Source organism: Silurus aristotelis, assembly GCF_946808225.1.
Source record: "Silurus aristotelis genome assembly, chromosome: 25".
In the NCBI taxonomy this organism is placed as follows: domain Eukaryota; kingdom Metazoa; phylum Chordata; class Actinopteri; order Siluriformes; family Siluridae; genus Silurus; species Silurus aristotelis.
Window position 1 is genome coordinate 129,122 of NC_139598.1, and position 18,987 is coordinate 148,108.

Below are 18,987 nucleotides of genomic sequence, written 5' to 3' on the forward strand. Positions count from 1 at the left end.
TCCGGTTTTCCATGAACATTTATTTTAATACATCTTGCTTTTAACCAATAATGTACCATCTTTACCCCAAATATTTACATCTGTACAGTGAGAACACACATTTCCAAGTGCACACATTACAGTTCTGACCAGAAGCGCAAAGTAAAAAGAAAAACGAAAGAGAGAAAAAACGGAACTGAAACCTAAAGGTGCTTCAGAAACGCAGTAACTCAGGCTGAGAACTTTTGGAAATGAACACACGCTTCTAAAAAAGTTAAGGCAGAAAAATCTTTCATGTTAAAAAATATTCAATTTGTGGAACAATGTTTAACTATAAAGGTGTTTCTGAATCAGACCTGTTATCTGTTTGTGAGGAGGAGGATGTTGAGAACATCTGGATTACAGACTGAACAGTACATATTAATGGGAGATTACAGTGCAGGAGAATAAGGATGTCTAAGCTGTGTGATGAGCTCCACACTGTAGGAAGACAAAAACACAGGATTAAGCTCCGAAAAAAAACCAACAAAATATTCATCAGGAGCCGAAAACAAACTGAACACATGAACGATGAAAAGAGAGAAGCTTCTGGAAAAGATGTGACTGTTCGAGGAGATACGCCGCATGACCGTAGCAGGCTGACACAGTAACATAGGTTTTACAAATAACACACTCCTGAGCATATGAAGATACAAAGATGATTCTCGTTAATGGTTCCTCTTACTGAGATATGGAACAGAAAGTGATGAGGTGGAGCATCTCACCTGCACAACACACCTGCAAAGCATGCTGTATTGTTCTAGACCAAACAAGACAGATGTATTATCTTTCTCTCACACAAACACACACAGACACACACAGTATGCGTGTTGTGTCAGTCATGTATGAAGCAGAGCCTGTTGTGTTACTGTGTTTATAAAGTGTGAGAATTTCTTATAGACGTCTGTTACACACACAGGCAGTAAAGCAGAAAATATTAAAAGTGTTTATATAAAAAAAAAAAAAAAAAGAGAAAGAGAAAAAAGAAAAAGGAAAATAAGTCAGACATAAAAAAGGCATGCACACAGGACAGGGTAACAGTTACACCAACTACTTTACCACATCAGTACAAATGATTAAAAAAAAAAATTCATGTTTGTGCTGGTTAAAAAAAATAATCAGAGCTCAGAAATCTACTCCAGTGGCAACGCATTACATTAAAACTAAACACAAATCAGACTGAATCAGACGGTCATCACAGCACTGAGAGTTCAGCCTGGTGCAGAAAAGAGAAAAAGAATCAGACCAGTGTGTGTTAGTGCCAGAACACTGGGGTTACAAAATTATATACATTCTGATTTAAAAAAGAAAAAAGAAAAAAAAATGTCTGAAAATTCAGATCAGCATTATTTTCAGTCTGTACTCACTACCAGCACTAGTTCAGTCTTTAACAACAAAAATTCCCAACTTCTGCAAAAAAAAAAAAAAAAAAAAGAGTTAATAATAATAATAATTAAAAAAAAAAAGATTCATCTGTGTGACAGTGCAGTTAAATTTATTTCACCGTCTCCACCATTGACACAAAAACACCACATCGCAACCCGAATGAAGGTGTGGTAAATGACAACGGGGTAAAAGTAGAGAGAACTGAGAACCCTCATGCACCATCAGTGCACTCATCTGTAGCCCTGATTCCAGTGTCAGTGTTCAGTAAGTGCACACGCAGCCGGGCCGGGCCGAGAGACGGTACCGAGTGTTTCGACCGACCGAGTTTTCGCTTCTCAGTTAGTGCTGGACTCTCAGGACTGAGGCGCCTTGACTCCGCCCCCTGCTGACACCTCCACACCTCTTACACTCGGTGAGGTGCAGGTTTGGCTTCTGCAGAATCAAGTGAGGAGGTTTCTTCTGTGGAGGGAGGAGAAGTGGTGGTGGGTTTGGACTCTGGTGGCTGCTGTGTCGGTGCCTCTCGTATCCTCTGACAGATCTCAGCATAACTGGGCTTTCGGGGCTCCTGAGAGATCACATGTACAGTATAGCATGAACACTTCAATAATGAATGACATTTTAATTACTGTAAAAAAAACAAAACCTTAATAGATAGAAGTTCTGCATGAGTTCTCGTTTGCTTATTCTTGGAATGAATTTGGACCAATATTATGGATCAAAATTATTTGTTTAAGCTGTTACAAAATCTAACTGAATAACATGAAAATGATTAAACTGAACATTCATTTACACTCACTATTGTCTAAATATAATCAGTCTACTCTTCTAATAAACAATAAAATAAAAAGTTAAACATCTTCAGAGGTTCATCACAATAAATGAGTGAAACTCTGATCAACAGATGTTGGGTATTTTACTGCGTCTCACACTCACTGCAGTTGGAGTAATCTGGACTGGAGTTAGATATTTAGGATTGGACACTGCGGGTTTCTCTGCAGGTGAACTCGTCTCCTTCTGCTTTACTTCCTGTGACTTCACCAAGCTACAGATTTAAAATTTCACCACATTAAGCAAATAAAAAACTTATTAAATAAACTAAATAATAAAATACTGAAAAGTACCATTAGGTCTTATTTAGATGATTAAACACATGCACATGACAAAAATCATCTGCTTGTGGACCAGGTGAACGGACTGGTACACAATTCAAAACAGAACAAACCTGAGTTTGTAGGTGGGAGACAGTGGGATCTGCTGCTCCACTGCAGGCTGAGGAACAGGATGAACAGTCTGTGTTGTTTCTCTGTGGGTTGCTGAAGTCACACAGCTGCTCACTGCATCTTTATTTACAGGCTGAGACAAAAAACCTTCAATAAACTCTGGCAATGAGAACATCAACACAAAACATTTGGACACAAAAACTGTACACAGAAAACCAGCTATCAAAATCTTCAGGACCCTGGTGGCCTAATTAATTCCTAAATAGCTCTTATTTTCATTAGAAAGATTCCTGCTCTAAGAAATTATCAAAACAGGATTACACTCACTAACACACCTGGATTGTATAATGAACCTCGCCTCAGAGGCACCAGAATACTGATGTAAATCAGGGTGTGTTGATCAACAGCATTGCTCCTGTACAGAACTGAGGAACTTATAGGAGCTTATAAACTACAACTTATTTATTGTATATTTATTGTGTATGCATGTGTGTGTATTTTATTTATTTATACAATACACATGCACACACCTGCACCTACAACAACCAAAATTGCTGTTGTATTGGTTGTTTCACATGATGTAACCCTAGAACACTGGTTTCATTCAAATTTTCCTCACAGCTGTACTTTTAATGCATGGAAAAAACCCACATTTCACTGAAAAGAGAAGAGAAGAGAAGAGAAGAGAAGAGAAGACAAGACAAGAGACCTTGTCTTTAGCCACTCCGGTGACTATGTCAGACAGTCTGCTCTCTAGGCTGTTCTCAATCTTCACTTCAGGTTTGAGATTCCCAGCAGCACCAGGCAGGGGCGGGAAACTCGAGAGCCCCAGCTCGAAACTCGGAGAAGGTGCACGCTCCTGAGATGGAGGAGGCGACTGTGTGGACGCTTTCTGTAAAACCAACGCAAATCTATAGAGCTGGACCTACTAACAGCTGCACAACAGCTACAAGATCTCAATCATCCACATGACTTACTGTGAACCTCTCTTCTCTCCTCTTCTTGTAGCCAAAGCCATTTCTCCTTCAAAAACAAAACAAAAAAAACCCCAGAAAATCGGATTGGAGCACATTTATTAACAACCGTTCAATGAAAAGCATCGCTTTAAATCACACAGGAAATGATCACATCAGGAGCAAGTGAGATGGTTTACCTCCCTCTCCCCATGACAGGTGAGAAATCTGCTCCATTCGTCTCCATGCGTCCGCTCCCCACCTGCTCCCTCCGGGGGTAACTCGGGGCGCTGGATAATCTTGGCCGGCTGCCCAGAGGATGTGCGTGAGATGCTCGGGTCCCGTTGAGAATCCGCTCTGTGGAATTAGTGAAGGAACCAGGGTTCTCGAGTAAAGCAGTTCCTCGTTCTGCAGCTGGTGTGGAGGGTCGTATGTGGCTCTTATTGTTGTGGTTCCTACAAAGATTGAACGAACACACACACACACACCCACACACCCACACACACCCACACACACCCACACACACCCACACACACCCACACACACCCACACACACCCACACACACCCACACACACCCACACACACCCACACACACCCACACACTAAGAAAAAGGAGTAAGAGTGATCCATGTGTTGACACAGTGTACAGGAGAAGTCTGTTACCGGGTCCTCGGTTGGAACGCTCGGGCAGTTAAAGGTGCTGTGGGTGATTTAAAAGTAGGAGATCCAGTAAAGCCATTGATGAATCCACGGTTAGTGAACGGAGTCACCTAATATACAGAAGAAATGATTACAGTACTGATTGACTGTGGGTTTAACACTAATATTCATAATAAAGGAACTGAACACTGATGTACACAAGAATAACACACTTGAGAACATGCTGTTATAGGAAACTAATTCACTTCAGGGCAGAAGAACACGGTGTGATAGAGTTATACTCATCACCAGCATTCTGCTCATTTTCAGTGTAAACGTAAGACATGTTCAAGTTCAAACTTTATTTGTCACATAAAAATGGAATAGAATTAAAGGATAAAAAATAAAAGTGGATAAATAAAAAGTATAAACTATAGAAAATATATGTTAAAACATAAATCTAGACGGGGATGGACACGCATGGCAGATATTGACAGTAGAAATTAAAATGATTTAGTTTGATGTGCAGTATGGTACATGTGCTGGTTCAATGAGTGTTTAGGAGTGTAATACTGACCAGACTGGGATCTAAGTAGCCCTGTGTGGTGGACCAGCCCTGATGGGTAACCAATCTGTAGAATGGGGAGAACTGCTGCTGCGCCCCAAACGCAGGAGGGATGTAGTAAGAGGTAAAGCGCTGCTGCACATTCGAGGACATATCCACAGGCCTGTATCCATTCTTTGGTACGAAAGTGTTGACGGCAATGGCCTTGGCCTTGATCCTTGCCTAGAATCAATTGAAATGATAATGATTTTATTTCCTCTAAAAAGTAATGCGACCATTTTATTAGAACAGACACACTGTGATGAAGTTCACCTTTATAGGCTTTCCTTGGAAAGTCTTTACTTCCTCTCTGAGATACTGATACGCCTGAACACATAAAACAATTCTAGAATCAAACAATAGACCAAAATGTATAAAGTAAATAGAAGGAGAAGAATAGATCAGGTTTACCAGCTGTGCATCTGCTTCTGACTCGAAAGTAATAAACCAGTTATCGTTATAGGCAAACTCACAGCGGACAAATTTGGGTAATTTGTCACTTGTAAAGAGCAATTTTACTTCCTAAAAAAGGAAAACAATCATTATACAAAAAGTTTCCACAGACAGGGTCGTTATTATGACACAGAGGATCACGTTCACCTCAATAGGAGTGGCTTCAGGAACCTCTCTAAGAATGACGATGCAGCGATTCTGATTTGGTCGCACTTTTTCACCACATTTATCCACTTGCACAAGAGGAAGTGCTGCAGAGAGAAAAAGAAAAAACAAAAAAAACACCCCAAGTCAAATGTGAACATTAGAGAAAAGAATAATTATAATCACTGGTGATGACAACGTACTCTTCAAAATATCTGCAATAAGCTCCACATCTGTGCTGAGCTTCTTGATCTGATCGAGGTTAGCTACAGTCACGATGGGAACATACTGATCGCTGTCCATCTGAGAGATGAGGTACATGTCGTTGGCAAGATTCTCCCTAAAAGATGAGAAAAGAGGAGCCACAATAAACTCTTTAAAAAGCCTAATGTTGGTACAGAACCTCCTACAAACTCAGACACATCTCCACTGCTGCTTCTTATAACTCCATTATAAACAAAGTCAATACAGTGATGAAGCATCAAACCAATCAAACCAGTTACAATCTATACAAAGACACTGTAGAAACAGAGGAACAATAACTTCATTAAGCCTAAACACAGCTCCAAAAGTATTGACACCCTTTATAAAGATGGGAGAAGGAATAGAAAATCATGTTACAGTAAAACCCCGTTGTACGAGCAAACAGAGATACGAGCAATTTTCAAGAACGAATTATGCTCGTACAATGGGATTTTACTGTATATGATTTAATCTCACACTAAAAATTAAAGTGAAATCTAACCCGTTGCACCTCAGCAGTGTCTCCTTGCTTCAGCAACATAACTAATTTACAGTAGGGGGAAAGTGAGGAACCTGAAACATTCCTCAGTGCAGAACTTCTCCAAACTCTTAGGTTTTTATTTTTTTCATCAACTTTTCATTCACTTTTATCAACCGTGCCAATGATTCTAAAGCCAACATTATACAATTCAGAAGCAGATTTCTAAATATATTACGTTATGGAGCAGGTCTAATCCTTTAAAGAGTTACACATGGTTCCTAATCCCAAGCTTTATAAAAACAAGAGACAAAAAGCCTTAAAGTGAAGGTTAAAACCAGCACTGGACTTAAACACACAAATCCACCGCTCAAACACTAAACTCCATCAAGATGATTACCTGGAGAGGCAGAACTCCAGTGTAGCCTTCAGCTGCTCTCGGAAATCTTCCTGCTGCTTTGAGGCATCTGAAGCATCACTTTCTACTCAAATACACAAAAAATTTAAACTGATGTTATGAACTCCAGGTGCACAGGGAAATCCGGAACAGTGGGTGTGTGGCGTCGGTGCCCTGTGTGGGTGTGTGGCGTCGGTGCCCTGTGTGGGTGTGTGGCGTCGGTGCCCTGTGTGGGTGTGTGGCGTCGGTGCCCTGTGTGGGTGTGTGGCGTCGGTACCCTTTATATTGGAGTCTTGCTGTAAGTCAGTAAATAACTGATTGTCTGCTGCTTCCATGTCCACAGGTTCTGGTGGTCCTGCTGAATGCAGTCCTACTGAGATGGGTGGTTCTTCATTCCATTTCTCACAGTCACTGCCTGGAAACAAAGGACAATTAAATGACATCTCAAACATTAAACAGGAACCACTTTAATATATTACAAATTAAAAATAATCTCTATGGACATGTTCAGAAATAATTAATTTTATAAAGACAATCCCAATTATTGTTATATCAGGATCCTTAATTATTAATGTATAATAATAATAAAAATATAGCTGCAAGCAGCGATTAGCGGGTTTCAAGCAAATGAGGCATTGAAGGTCATAAGGAAAAAGATGAGGAACATACCCACAAGGTTTTGTTATAATACGCCTCTTGTAACATTGTCTAACAGGTGCTCACACGTAATAGGCAGATGGTGACCATGTTTAAGATAAGCACATCGGACAGACACTACGTGGCAAGTATGAAGTCGATCAGATGAACAATAGCGTAATAAGCCATTTTTTTAATTTAATATTTTTTATATTTGACCAGAGATTGAGCTCATGGACATGTACACCAAGTTTGGTAAAGATATCTTATTCCGTACATGAGTTAAAGAGACCCGCCTACTTTGAACATTTTGGTGACCCTTTGAATACTGATTAGAAAGTGCAATGTTTTTTTCGATAATTATTGATAGGCACTGTCCAGCAAACATTTCTAACCCAGCCATAAGTGTTGCACGAGTCAGGTCCTTTTTGTGTTATAAAGGACGTCCAGCATAAAACACGGGCCAAATCAAATATGCAGAACACGAATCAGACTTTCATACCGGATCAGTCGGGGCCCAAGTTACCAACAACCTCCACAGGTATCGTTAGCCAACAAGGTGCCGGTGGAAATTGTGCTACTGTTGGCTGAAGGAGGAGAAGGAGAGGAGGAAGACGTCTAAGAGAGTTTCTGATAGGGTGATGAACGTGAAGCTGGAAGTTGAAGGGGTGATGATAAATGTCATCAGTGTTTATACTCCACAAGTGGGTAGTGAGATGGAGGAGAAGGAAAGATTCTGGAGTGAATTAGATGAAGTGGTAGAAAGTGAACCTAGGAATGAAAGATTGGTGATTGGTGCAGACTTTAATGGGCATGTAGGTGAAGGGAACAGAGGTGATGAGGAGGTGATGGTAGGTATGGCTTTAAGGAGAGGAATGTAGAAGGGCAGATGGTGGTAGATTTTGCTAAAAGGATGGAAATGGCAGTGGTGAACACGTATTTTAAGAAGAAGGAGGATCACAGGGTGACGTATAAGAGTGGAGGAAGGTGCACACAGGTGGACTATGTGCTATGCAGGAGATGCAACCTGAAGGAGATTGGAGACTGTAAGGTGTTGGCAGGGGACAGTGTAGCTAGACAGCATCGGATGGTGGTCTGTAGGATGGTTTTGGAGGTGAAGAAGAAGAGGAGGAGAGTGAGGACTGAAAGAAGAAGAAGATGGTGGAAACTGAAAGAGGAAGACTGAAGTGAGAGGTTCAGGGAAGAGGTCAGACAGGAGCTCGGTGGTGGTGAGGTGCTGGATGATTGTGGAACTACTGCAGAAGAGATTAGGGAGACAGATAGAAAGGTATTTGGTGTGACATCTGAAAATAGAAAATAAGACAGAGACGTGGTGGTGGAATGAGGAAGTGCAGGAGCACAGAAGGAGAAAGAGGTTGAAGAAACAGAATTGGGATCGACAGAGTGATGAGAAAAGTAGGCAGGAGTACAAGAAGATGCATTGTGTGTTTGTGGATTTAGAGAAAGCGGACGACAGGGTGGAGAGAGGAGTTGTGGTATTGTATGAGGAAGTCAGGTGTGTCAGAGAAGTATGTGAGGGTGGTGCAGGACATGTATGAGGACAGTGTGACGGCAGTAGGTACGGAAGTGTGCAGTAGGTACGACAGACTGGTTCAGGGTGAAGGTTGGACTGCATCAAGGATCGGCCCTGAGCCCTTTCCTGTTTGCAGTGGTGATGGACAGGTTGACGGACGAGGTCAGACAGGAGTCTCCCTGGACTATGATGTTTGCAGATATTGTGATTTGTGGTGAGAGTAGAGAGCAGGTTGAGAAGAGCCTGGAGAGGTGGAGATATGCGCTTGAGAGAAGGGGAATGAAAGTCAGTAGGAATAAGACAGAGTACATGTGTGTGAATGAGAGGGAGGGCAGTGGAGTGATGCGGTTGCAGGGAGAAGAGGTGGAGAAGGTGGAGGAGTTCAGGTACCTGGGGTCAACAGTGCAAAGTAATGGAGAGTGTGTTAGGGAAGTAAAGAAAAGAGTGCAGGCAGGGTGGAGTGGGTGGAGAAGAGTGACAGGAGTGATTTGTGATAGTAGGGTATCTGCAAGAATGAAAGGGAAAGTTTATAGGACTGTGGTGGGACCTGCGATGTTGTATGGATTAGAGACAGTGGCATTGAGTAAAAGACAGGAGGTGGAGCTGGAGGTAGCAGAGCTGAAGATGTTGAGGTTTTCGTTGGGAGTGACGAGGATGGACAAGATTAGAAATGAGTTTATTAGAGGGACAGCACATGTAGGATGTTTTGGTGACAAGGTGAGGGAGGCGAGATTGAGATGGTTTGGACATGTGCAGAGAAGGGACATGAATTATATTGGTAGAAAAATGCTGAAGATGGAGCCACCAGGTAGGAGGAAAAGAGGAAGGCCAAGGAGGAGGTTCATGGATGTGGTGAGGGAAGACATGCAGGTAGTTGGTGTAAAAAAGGCAGATATAGAGGACAGGGGGGTATGGAGACGGATGATCCGCTGTGGCGCCCCCTAATGGGAGCAGCCGAAAGAAGAAGAAGAAGAATCCCTGTGTACTGAACATGGCTACATAGGTTTCATTTCAATAGTGCGTTAAACCTAGGACTGGTTCGCAAAAGTATGTTTTTAACATCATTTTACGGAAAAAGCAAACTTTGTAGAGCAAATATGTCAATATTTTCGTTGTTTAAACCCAAGGATTCCAAGCATCTAAAAGTTTTGAGTCTACGATAAACCTTGCACAATCTATGGCCAAAAATGTGAAACTAGGTTATTTGGACTGTGGCGCCCCCTTTGGCTAACTGGGGTGATACGTTCCCCTTGCCCCTAAATTGAGCTCTACCATCTAGACAAGTTTTAACTCTTAAGGCCTTATGGTTTAGTCTGCACGATCAGTTTATATAATAAAGACAGTAGATAAAGTCACCCCTCTATAATCCCATTAAAGGAAGAAGAAAATAAAATTTTAATTTCCACCACATCATTTCAACAGTTTTCTTTGAGGGTTTTTATGTTGGCAAATCACACCTAATGACATCCTTCTTCTTCAAGCTGATGTCTAATCTACAGACCTGAACTTTCTCCTCTATATAATAAAGTGCTGGAAATAAGTGTAATCTGATTAATAAATAATTTGCGTAAACGAATAATAATAAAATCCAGGTTTGAGTAATAGAGAAATTTGATGAATGATTTAGTTGAATGATGATGCAGCATGATCAAAATCTGATAGCTGAGTATATAACAGTAAAATAGAGATAAAGGCAATCCATGATCCTGAAATAGATTCAGTCTAAAGTGCATTTATTCAGATTAAAATCTGAATACCGTATTTTCCGGACTATAAGCCGCCACTTTTTTCCCCACTTTTTGAATTCTGCGGCCTGATTTTTCCAGGGTTTCACAAACTTCAAGCCAAAAAACTGAACCCCATAACATTAGACCAATGAAATTGCAGAACAAGTTCAGGTGAACCAATGAAACTCTTTATATTAATCAGATGCGCTCCCACTGAATCGGGCCGCACCACATCATAAATATGGATGATGTTCCTCTGAGGTTTGACCTGCCGCTCACTCGGACCGTCTACAGGAAATGTGAATCATTCGTCACGCTGAAAACAACCGGGCATGAAAACACACTTCACCTGTGTTCTGAGCTGCACTGCATCGGGAGAAAAGCTTCACCGATGGTGATTTTTAAACTCACGACGATGCCGAAAGATAAACTCTCGAGAGAAATATTTGTGAAAGGAAGGAGGAAGACAGTGAACAATGACTTTCTTGGTAGCTACTGTTTAGATACAAGCCGTGTAACAGACACTGTCTTTCAATAAAGCCTGTGTAAAGTTCATTAGATTCAGTGTAGACATGCGGCTTATAGACAGGTGCAGCTTATTTATATTCAAAATAAACATCTGTGTCAATTCAGTGGGTGTGGCTTATATATGGGTGCGTTTTATAGACCGAAAATTACGGTAAATGAAATAAGGAGTATTTGATCATGAGCTCTGATGGCTTTTTGAAGGCTTACCCTGTGAGCCAGTGTTTCCTTTATCACTGGAGTCGACCCATGACTGGAGGCAGTGTGTGTAAGCCGGTCCAGATACTTCCTGGTTAGGAATATAACTGGCCCATGCTTTTGCGTTAGGATTGAGGTCCGAAACCTTGGTTGATTCCTAAGAAAGATGGATAAATTACTTCAATTAGGCAGCAAAATTTCCCACATCAGATTATTAATCTGCACAACACAGAAGCAGACTTACAAGCTGCTCGTATTCATTCTGCCAGTTCCACACACACGCGCCATCAGAAACTAACAGGCTGTATGGGTACGCCACTGTGAACTCCTGAACACACTCAGAGTCCACAGCTGTATCTGCTCCACCCTTCTTCTGCCCCTTTAGTCCCATCAGACCGTCCTCAGAGAGACGACCCTGCCATGCTGGCACCAGCTCAGGCTCTCCAGCCCACATAGACAGCAAATGGCTACAGTCTCCATCTTCATTTACCTCCGATTTACCGAGAAGCTCAGAAACCATGTTGAGTACACCACGTTCTCTTTCTGACTCATTAGTAAAGGTGAGACTTTGTGGATTTTCAGCATGCAACGGGACAGTGACTGCATCTGAGCCGAGAATGTGAATCTCATACGAGGGTGTGCTGGCGTGAAGGTCCACTTGGTCAGGTTCAATAGGGAGGGGAATAGCTTTAGCAGCAGCACTGAAGCTGGGAACAGGGCACATTCCAGAAGCTGTTAAACTACAACTAGAACCTGAACTATGCAACCCATCAAGCTGATATCCCCGAAGTCTGCTCGTCACAAAGCAGGCCACATCTCCATCTGGGCCATCATGACCGTCTAAAGCAAGTGCTGAATCTCCGATTTCAAACACTGGGGTTATGGTTCCCCCAAGAGGGACTCCATAGTCGATCATCACCTGCTGCTCTGCAGTGCTGTTCATGTGCACGTCCTGCATATCTACATGTGTCGATTCTGGCTCTTGACTGAACAGATAAGAGGAGCTTTGAGGCTCAGCCTTTCCCAAGAGAGTGTGAGTGGGAATATGAGCACTCTCACACGGTCTACTGTTTTTAGACAACGTGGAGCTCTCGAATGAGTCACATGGATCATTATGATGAGACGAGTTGACGGACAGCGCTGTGTTTTCACTGCTGCCAGTTTTTGCAGTTTTTCTGCAAAGAGTAAAGTCAAAACCCATCAATTTAGAATTCTGCAGTTCCTTGTTATTAGAATAGATACTCGAAAACACCTGATTCAGTCCTTTCGAAAAGCATTCTGCTTTAATCAGGGTCTCGTTCTCTTTCAGGTAGCATCCATCGTCTTCCTTTATGTTACAGCTTTCCTGAATTGTAGCTGGAAACATCCTTTTTTTACCGATTTGGAGATCTTCATGGTTTTGTATAGTATTTTGCATAAGACTGGTATGAGCAAAGATGGTGGCATCAGATGTAGCGACAGTGAGAGATGGTGAGGATTCCTGCACCATAGTCATGTTTTCATTGAAATCCTTTACCAAACTCTGATCAGCTTTGAGAGGATCATCGTAATCAGTGTTAAATTTCATATTCAGAGAATTCTCACTCGTCTCTACATGATCGCCTGCAATCTCCGATTCTGGAGCTCCGTCTGGCAGCTCCTTGGATGAAATGTGACCGGTGACCTCCTCCATGCCAAGATTCATTTCTCTCTCTTCTGCATCGTGGCAAGTCAGCAGGGGATCTGCATCAAACTCAAGGTAATCAACTGACCCTGTCTGAACTGTCTTGGGCTGAAGCCCATCACTACTCTGTTCCAAGTTATCTGATGTGAAAGAGTTTAAGCTTTGAGGTGAAATCAAATCAGATCTGGGTTTAAGTCCTGTGGTCATGACCTCCATTTCAACACAAGAGCGTACAGTGAGGTCTGGTTCAGACACGCCGTCTGTAACAGGAGAAACAGCAGAGTTAGTGTTCAAACTGAACGTGTCAGTGTCTTGGGTACTGCAATCTGTGGTCAACCCTCCACGCTTCAGACCCCTTTCTGTCTCTGAAAATGAACATTCATCATCAATATTCTGAGACTTGCTGCAGATTTCAAAGCACAATACATCTTGCACAGAGTCGTTCTGAGAATTTACAGGAGAACATGGCTGAGGGTTATACCACGCTTCCATCGTCACACCAAGGTTCACATCTGCATCAGGTTCAACATGTCTGGGTTCTCTACAGTCGACACAGCTATTTGAATGAGTCCCCTTATTATCCAGGTTTCTTGACTTTGAGGAGACACTTCTGGGTTCTTGCACTGAAGTTTCTGAGTGGTAAACTTCACAACTGCTTTCTGTCCTTTCCAGCATGGAGACTTGCAACAACTCTGCATCCACGACAACACGTGTCTGACTTGAACAGCGCACGTGTGGATGATCCACCACACCCTCACTGAGCCAGCTGTTCCTTTCCAACAGATCAGGAATGGTTTCATCAATGCTCTTGTGTAATCCAGAGATGTGTGGTGTGTGTCCCTGGTCCTCTTTTTTCTCAATTAATTCGTCTTCAAGAGAAGAAGAACGTTTTTCTGGCACTGTGTTTTTAGACACCCCGATGATGTCAGGGAGCCCGTGATCCATGTTTGGAGACAGCATTTCTGCTTGGAGATCTTCATACACCACCTCACCAGCTAGGGTTCCTTTGGTCCCGTTAAATGTTTCTAAAGCAGCTTTACTCAGAGAAGTGTTGATTAAGAGTTCAGTATTAGCGAACACAGCTGCAGGATCGAATACTGGAGGACGCGTCATGGCTGCTGGCTCACACTCGATCCCGAGATCATCGGCATCAATGGAACAAATGCTGTAGAAGCTTTGTGTTCTCCTTTTCATGCTGCTCTCTGATATCAGGAAATCAGATCTTTTCTCATCTGAATCAAGGAGGTAATCATAGGAATATTTCGTTGTACAGAAAAGTTCAGATTTCTGATTGCTCTTTGCATGCTCACAATCCTGATTCTGCGTGATGGTGACCTCTAAGTTGATGTCATCTGAAGTACGTGAAGCTCTGACATGACGACCGTTTGGTAAGCCTGTGTTTGCAGTTGTTGTGTTCTCACATTGAGGTTTAAGACATGTAGAGTCTGCGTGCTGAGAAGAATCCACTCCACAGAACCAGTTGGCTCGTTTTACTGCATTTTCAGCGATCCTCTGCTTTACAGAGTTCAGCACTGCCGTCTCTCTCCGAGCCTGAACGTCTGAACCTCCTGAACCCTCCGTAAATCCGTCCCACACCGCCGTGCCTTTCTGCACACTGCTGCTTTTCTTATCAATAGTGCTGAGACTCGCCGAGCGGTTGGTGGGGGAAACATCACCCCCGACATCCACTGCTCTGTTCGTCTGGCCACACTCAGGACGCTGCTCTCTGTCCAGACCGGTCACAGAAGAGTAACGTTTAACAGCCTGATCTGAGCAACTCTCCGTAACAGACGTCTGAAGAAGACTTGCTCTTTCGCTGAGAGAATTAGGGCTGAGCTCTTTACTAAAACAACACCCCATTTTAAACTTTCAAATAAAACTCTTCCCAAAGACAAACCTCAGGCAGCTCCTCTCAACGTGGTTGACCGAGAGAGAGAGAGAGAGAGAGAGAGAGAGAGAGAGAGAAGGGGGAAGAAGAAAGTGAGGTCCAACATGGTTCTTTAGCCCCCACCCCATGCTCAAAATAGCACATTTAAATTAGCCCGAGTTCCTCACATGGAGCTGTCACTCAAACACTAACTCCTAATCCCACCAGCAGGAGATGAGATGAATGGGCTCAGCTCTGAGCGAGTCTACGCTCTAATACTCAGCATTAAAATACTGACTCATTATATGTGCAGAAAATCAGAGCCAGAATATCCTCTAGAATGTTTTAAGAAAGAGAAAGAGAGAGAGAGAGAGAGAGAGAGAGAGAGAGAGAGAGAGAGGGAGAGAAAACAGAACAGATTTAACAAAAGAAATACAAATACTTTACCAAAAGAGGAATCTCTTTCTTCTTTACTTCCTGCTCCTGCTGCTCCTCTGGCTCAGACAGATCTTTCCCTTCCTGGTCTGAAGTCATGAGCCGTCCAGCGTCTGGCTCTTCACTCAGAGCGCTCAACGTCACCACGAAGGCTGTGAGAGAGACACCGAATATACAACCTGACAAACTTCTCCCACAGTACAGCTGGATTCTGATTGGTCAGAGGATGTTGATTAATTTTCTTTACAGCAGCTCTGACAGTAGAGAGGATTTACATGAATGCACTCGTTCTATAGTAACGTTTCTATAGTAACAGCTCATTTACATAAATAAATACAAAACGTGTAGCTTTACATAAGATTTATGGAAGGAGTCTCCAGTCTCAGTGCTTTGTAACAAATAGAGGTTTAAGACATTTTGAGGACTTCTTTCTATTGTTTCTCAGAAACACAACATAACCGGCTGTGATGTTTTTACCCTGGTGCTGAGAACAAGCATTTATAGCTGTGATAATGTAGGTTTTGACTCTAGACACGACACTGTTTTTTCATCTAGAATCAGCCCAGGATTTACTTTGAATATTGGGTGGCGTTAAAAACAAATTTCAAAACATTTTGGTAAAAATATTTAAATAACCTGTGGGAGTCATGTCCCAAAGCTGATCACATACTGTGACTGAAAAATAAGAGAGGAGTCAGTACTAAAAGTGAATAGTGGACAGGTTTGAGGCTCAGAATAATCCCGCTGAATAATCACGTCGACCCGCCGCTCAGAATAATCCCGTCAACCCGCTGCTCAGAATAATCACGTCAACCCGCTGCTCAGAATAATCCCGCTGAATAATCACGTCGACCCGCCATTGGTAAAGACTCTGAGGATTTGAAAATAAGAATTGTTGCTCTTGACTAAGATGCCGAAGCTGTAAGATCAGTATCACCCTGAAACTGAGTTACAGTGCAGTGGTCAGGGTCATACAGAGGTTTTCCAAGACTGGTCCCACTCGAAACAGACCTCACAACGGTCCATCAAAAGAGTCTTTTTTTCAGGTGCAGAAGCTGCTTCAAAAAAGACAGAGCATGAGATCTGCAGCATTTAGTCGTCCCAGAAGCTCTAATGCGGGTTTAAAGAAAGACCACAATTTGCTGAAGAACAACCTGCCCAAGAGCATGAATTACTACAGTGTTCACAGTGAAGCATGGTGGTGGCAGCATCATGGTCTGGGGCTGCACAAGTGCTGCTGGTACTAGTGAGCTGCGGTTTATTGAGGGAAACATGGATTCCAAAACGTACTGTGAGATTCTGAAGCAGAACAAGTCAAACCGCAGTTTTCCAAAGTAATAACGACCCCAAACACACCGCTATGATGATAACTGCCTTGCAGGGGAAGCTGCACACTGACTCCTCTAAATATATCCATGTCTCAGTTCTATAGTATTGTCCATTGAAAAGATAAAATGGCTGCTGAAATGTGAGGGGTGTATTTACTAATATTGAAAATCTAATATATACATACACACGGGCTGTAACGGTCCACGTATTCGTAAAGAAATTCGTTGGTACAGGGCCGAAATGCAACCCTTTTTAGTTGTGAAACATATCCAAAATCCAGACCTCAAGTTTGTTCAGTGTCCACCTTGCACTTTTTTTTTGTATTAAACTTAAACAAACAAAACCAGGGGTATTTTAATCTTTTTTTATATTTACACACACACACACACACACACACACACACACACACACACACACACACACACACACACACACACACACACACACACACACACACACACACACACACACACGAGGTGTAATGGTACACTTTTGTACCACGACTTTTGAGTGTTACTGTGGCGACTGGATCGAGCCAGAAACACGGTTTGTTCTGCGCATGTTTGAAGTCACTGCTACCTCCTGCCGCAACTGTTTTTAACAACAGTCTTTTATGTACAGCTTCAAGAATTTCTTAAAAGAATTACATAATTTAGAAATAAATATATATTTTGCAGAAATTTCTTAAAGTATGATGAAATAAGTAAGTCAAGAACATATCTGGAAAATTAAATATTAAATGTAAAACACACGCACACGCACGCATGCATATTACCAAAATGGGGTCTAACAAATGTATTAGATTTTAAATTTATTTAATTTAAATCAATTTAATTTAGGATTTTTAAATAAATATACTGTATATAAAATGTATTTTTAAACCAAGCAGGCATGATACATAAAGTGAACACAATTCTAAAAAATGTGTAATTTAAATTAACATTTAAAAAAAAACATGTCCATAAGTATTCGGATGCTTTTATCAGTAGTTAGTTGAAGCTCCTTTAGCAGCAGTTCCAGTCTCCAGTCTCTTCGGGTTTGATGTAACCAACTTGGATTGGGAAGAAAAGAAAAAGAAAAGACCCTGGATTGGAGAGTCATCGGAAGCCACTTTCAGGTTTTTTTGTCAGAGATGTTTAATAGGGTTCAGTTTAGGGCTCTTGCTGGGCCACTCAAGGACCTTCACGGAATCTTCACTAATGTTGTCCTGACTGTGTGTTTAGGGTCATCATCATGTAGGAAAGTGAACCTTCAACCCAGACTGAGGTCCTGAGTGCTGTGGAACAGATTTTTATTGAAGAAACTTTACTCTATTCAGGTTTCCCTCAAGCCTGACCAGTCTTCCAGCACCTGTTGCAGAAAAACAAACCCACAGCATGATGCTACCACCATCATGCTTCACTGTTAGGATGGTTTTGTGCAGGTGATGCGTGGTACCTGATATCCTCTAGACATAACATTTCAAATTGAGGCCAAACAGTTCAATATTGGTTTCATCAGAAAAAAGAATCTTGTTCCTAAGTTTGAGAGTCCTTCAGGTGCCTGGTGGCAAACACCAAGCAGTCTTCCGTGGGTTTTGCACTGAGGAAAGGCTTCTGCCATAAAGTTCAGGTCAGTGGAGGATTGCAGTGATGGTTGTCCTTCTGGAACGTTATCCTTATCTGCACACAGGATCTCCGGAGCTCTTGGTTCTTGGTCATCTCTCTTACTAAGGCCCTTCTCCCCTGATAGTTTTGCCAGGAGACCAGATCTGAGCAGAGTCCTGGTTTTGCCTTCTATAGATAGGTGTGTCTCTTTCCAAATCATGTCCAATCAATAACCTTCTCAACAGGTCAAGCTGAACAAACATCTCAGTGACGTTCAAGAGAAATGAGCAGTACCTGAGCTCAATGTTGTACAGGATCTGAATACTTATAGACATGTGATATTACAGTTTTTTACATAAATGTACAAATATTTCTACAGTTCTGATTTCACTTCATCATTACAGGGAACTGAGTGTAGAGAATAAAAACAAAAACATGAGCTGAATACTTTCTGAACAACACTGTGTATAAATGTGTGTTGTGTGTGTATAGTATAATCTCACCCGCAGGCCGGACTGTGTGTGTGTGTGTGTGTGTGTGTGTGTGTGTGTATAGTATAATCTCACCCGCAGGCCGGACTGTGTGTGTGTGTGTGTGTGTGTGTGTGTAGTATAATCTCACCCGCAGGCCGGACTGTGTGTGTGTGTGTTGTGTGTGTATAGTATAATCTCACCCGCAGGCCGGACTGTGTGTGTGTGTGTGTGTGTGTGTGTGTAGTATAATCTCACCCGCAGGCCAGACTGTGTGTGTGTGTGTGTGTGTGTGTGTGTGTGTGTGTGTAGTATAATCTCACCCGCAGGCCGGACTGTGTGTGTGTGTGTGTGTGTGTGTGTGTGTGTAGTATAATCTCACCCGCAGGCCGGACTGTGTGTGTGTGTGTGTGTGTGTGTGTGTGTGTGTGTGTAGTATAATCTCACCCGCAGGCCAGACTGTGTGTGTGTGTGTGTGTGT

General features: G+C 42.3%; 1 protein-coding gene across 1 annotated transcript; it reads right to left on the reverse strand.

The window, feature by feature from the left end:
• On the reverse strand, positions 1-15,057 carry larp4b (La ribonucleoprotein 4B). Its single transcript, XM_083530443.1, has 17 exons — positions 11,401-15,057; positions 11,145-11,313; positions 7,699-7,759; positions 6,814-7,001; positions 6,540-6,621; positions 5,622-5,758; positions 5,422-5,525; positions 5,233-5,343; positions 5,095-5,148; positions 4,795-5,004; positions 4,242-4,348; positions 3,778-4,032; positions 3,602-3,647; positions 3,334-3,516; positions 2,627-2,757; positions 2,338-2,446; positions 1-1,969 (listed from the first exon to the last, which is right to left on the reverse strand). The coding sequence occupies exons 1-17, from the start codon at positions 14,677-14,679 to the stop codon at positions 1,808-1,810; spliced, it is 5,388 nt and encodes a 1,795-aa protein (XP_083386569.1). The 5' UTR covers positions 14,680-15,057; the 3' UTR covers positions 1-1,807.
• Between the last annotated feature and the right edge of the window lie 3,930 nt (positions 15,058-18,987).

Excerpts from the sequence above, each read along its gene's own strand:
- larp4b (XM_083530443.1), bottom strand. The coding sequence starts at position 14,679 with ATGGGGTGTTGTTTTAGTAAAGAGCTCAGCCCTAATTCTCTCAGCGAA. Across the intron at positions 3,517-3,601 it reads GGAGAGAAGAGAGGTTCACA|AAAGCGTCCACACAGTCGCC; the intron begins GTAAGTCATGTG and ends TTGGTTTTACAG. Across the intron at positions 2,447-2,626 it reads TCTCCCACCTACAAACTCAG|CTTGGTGAAGTCACAGGAAG; the intron begins GTTTGTTCTGTT and ends TTAAATCTGTAG.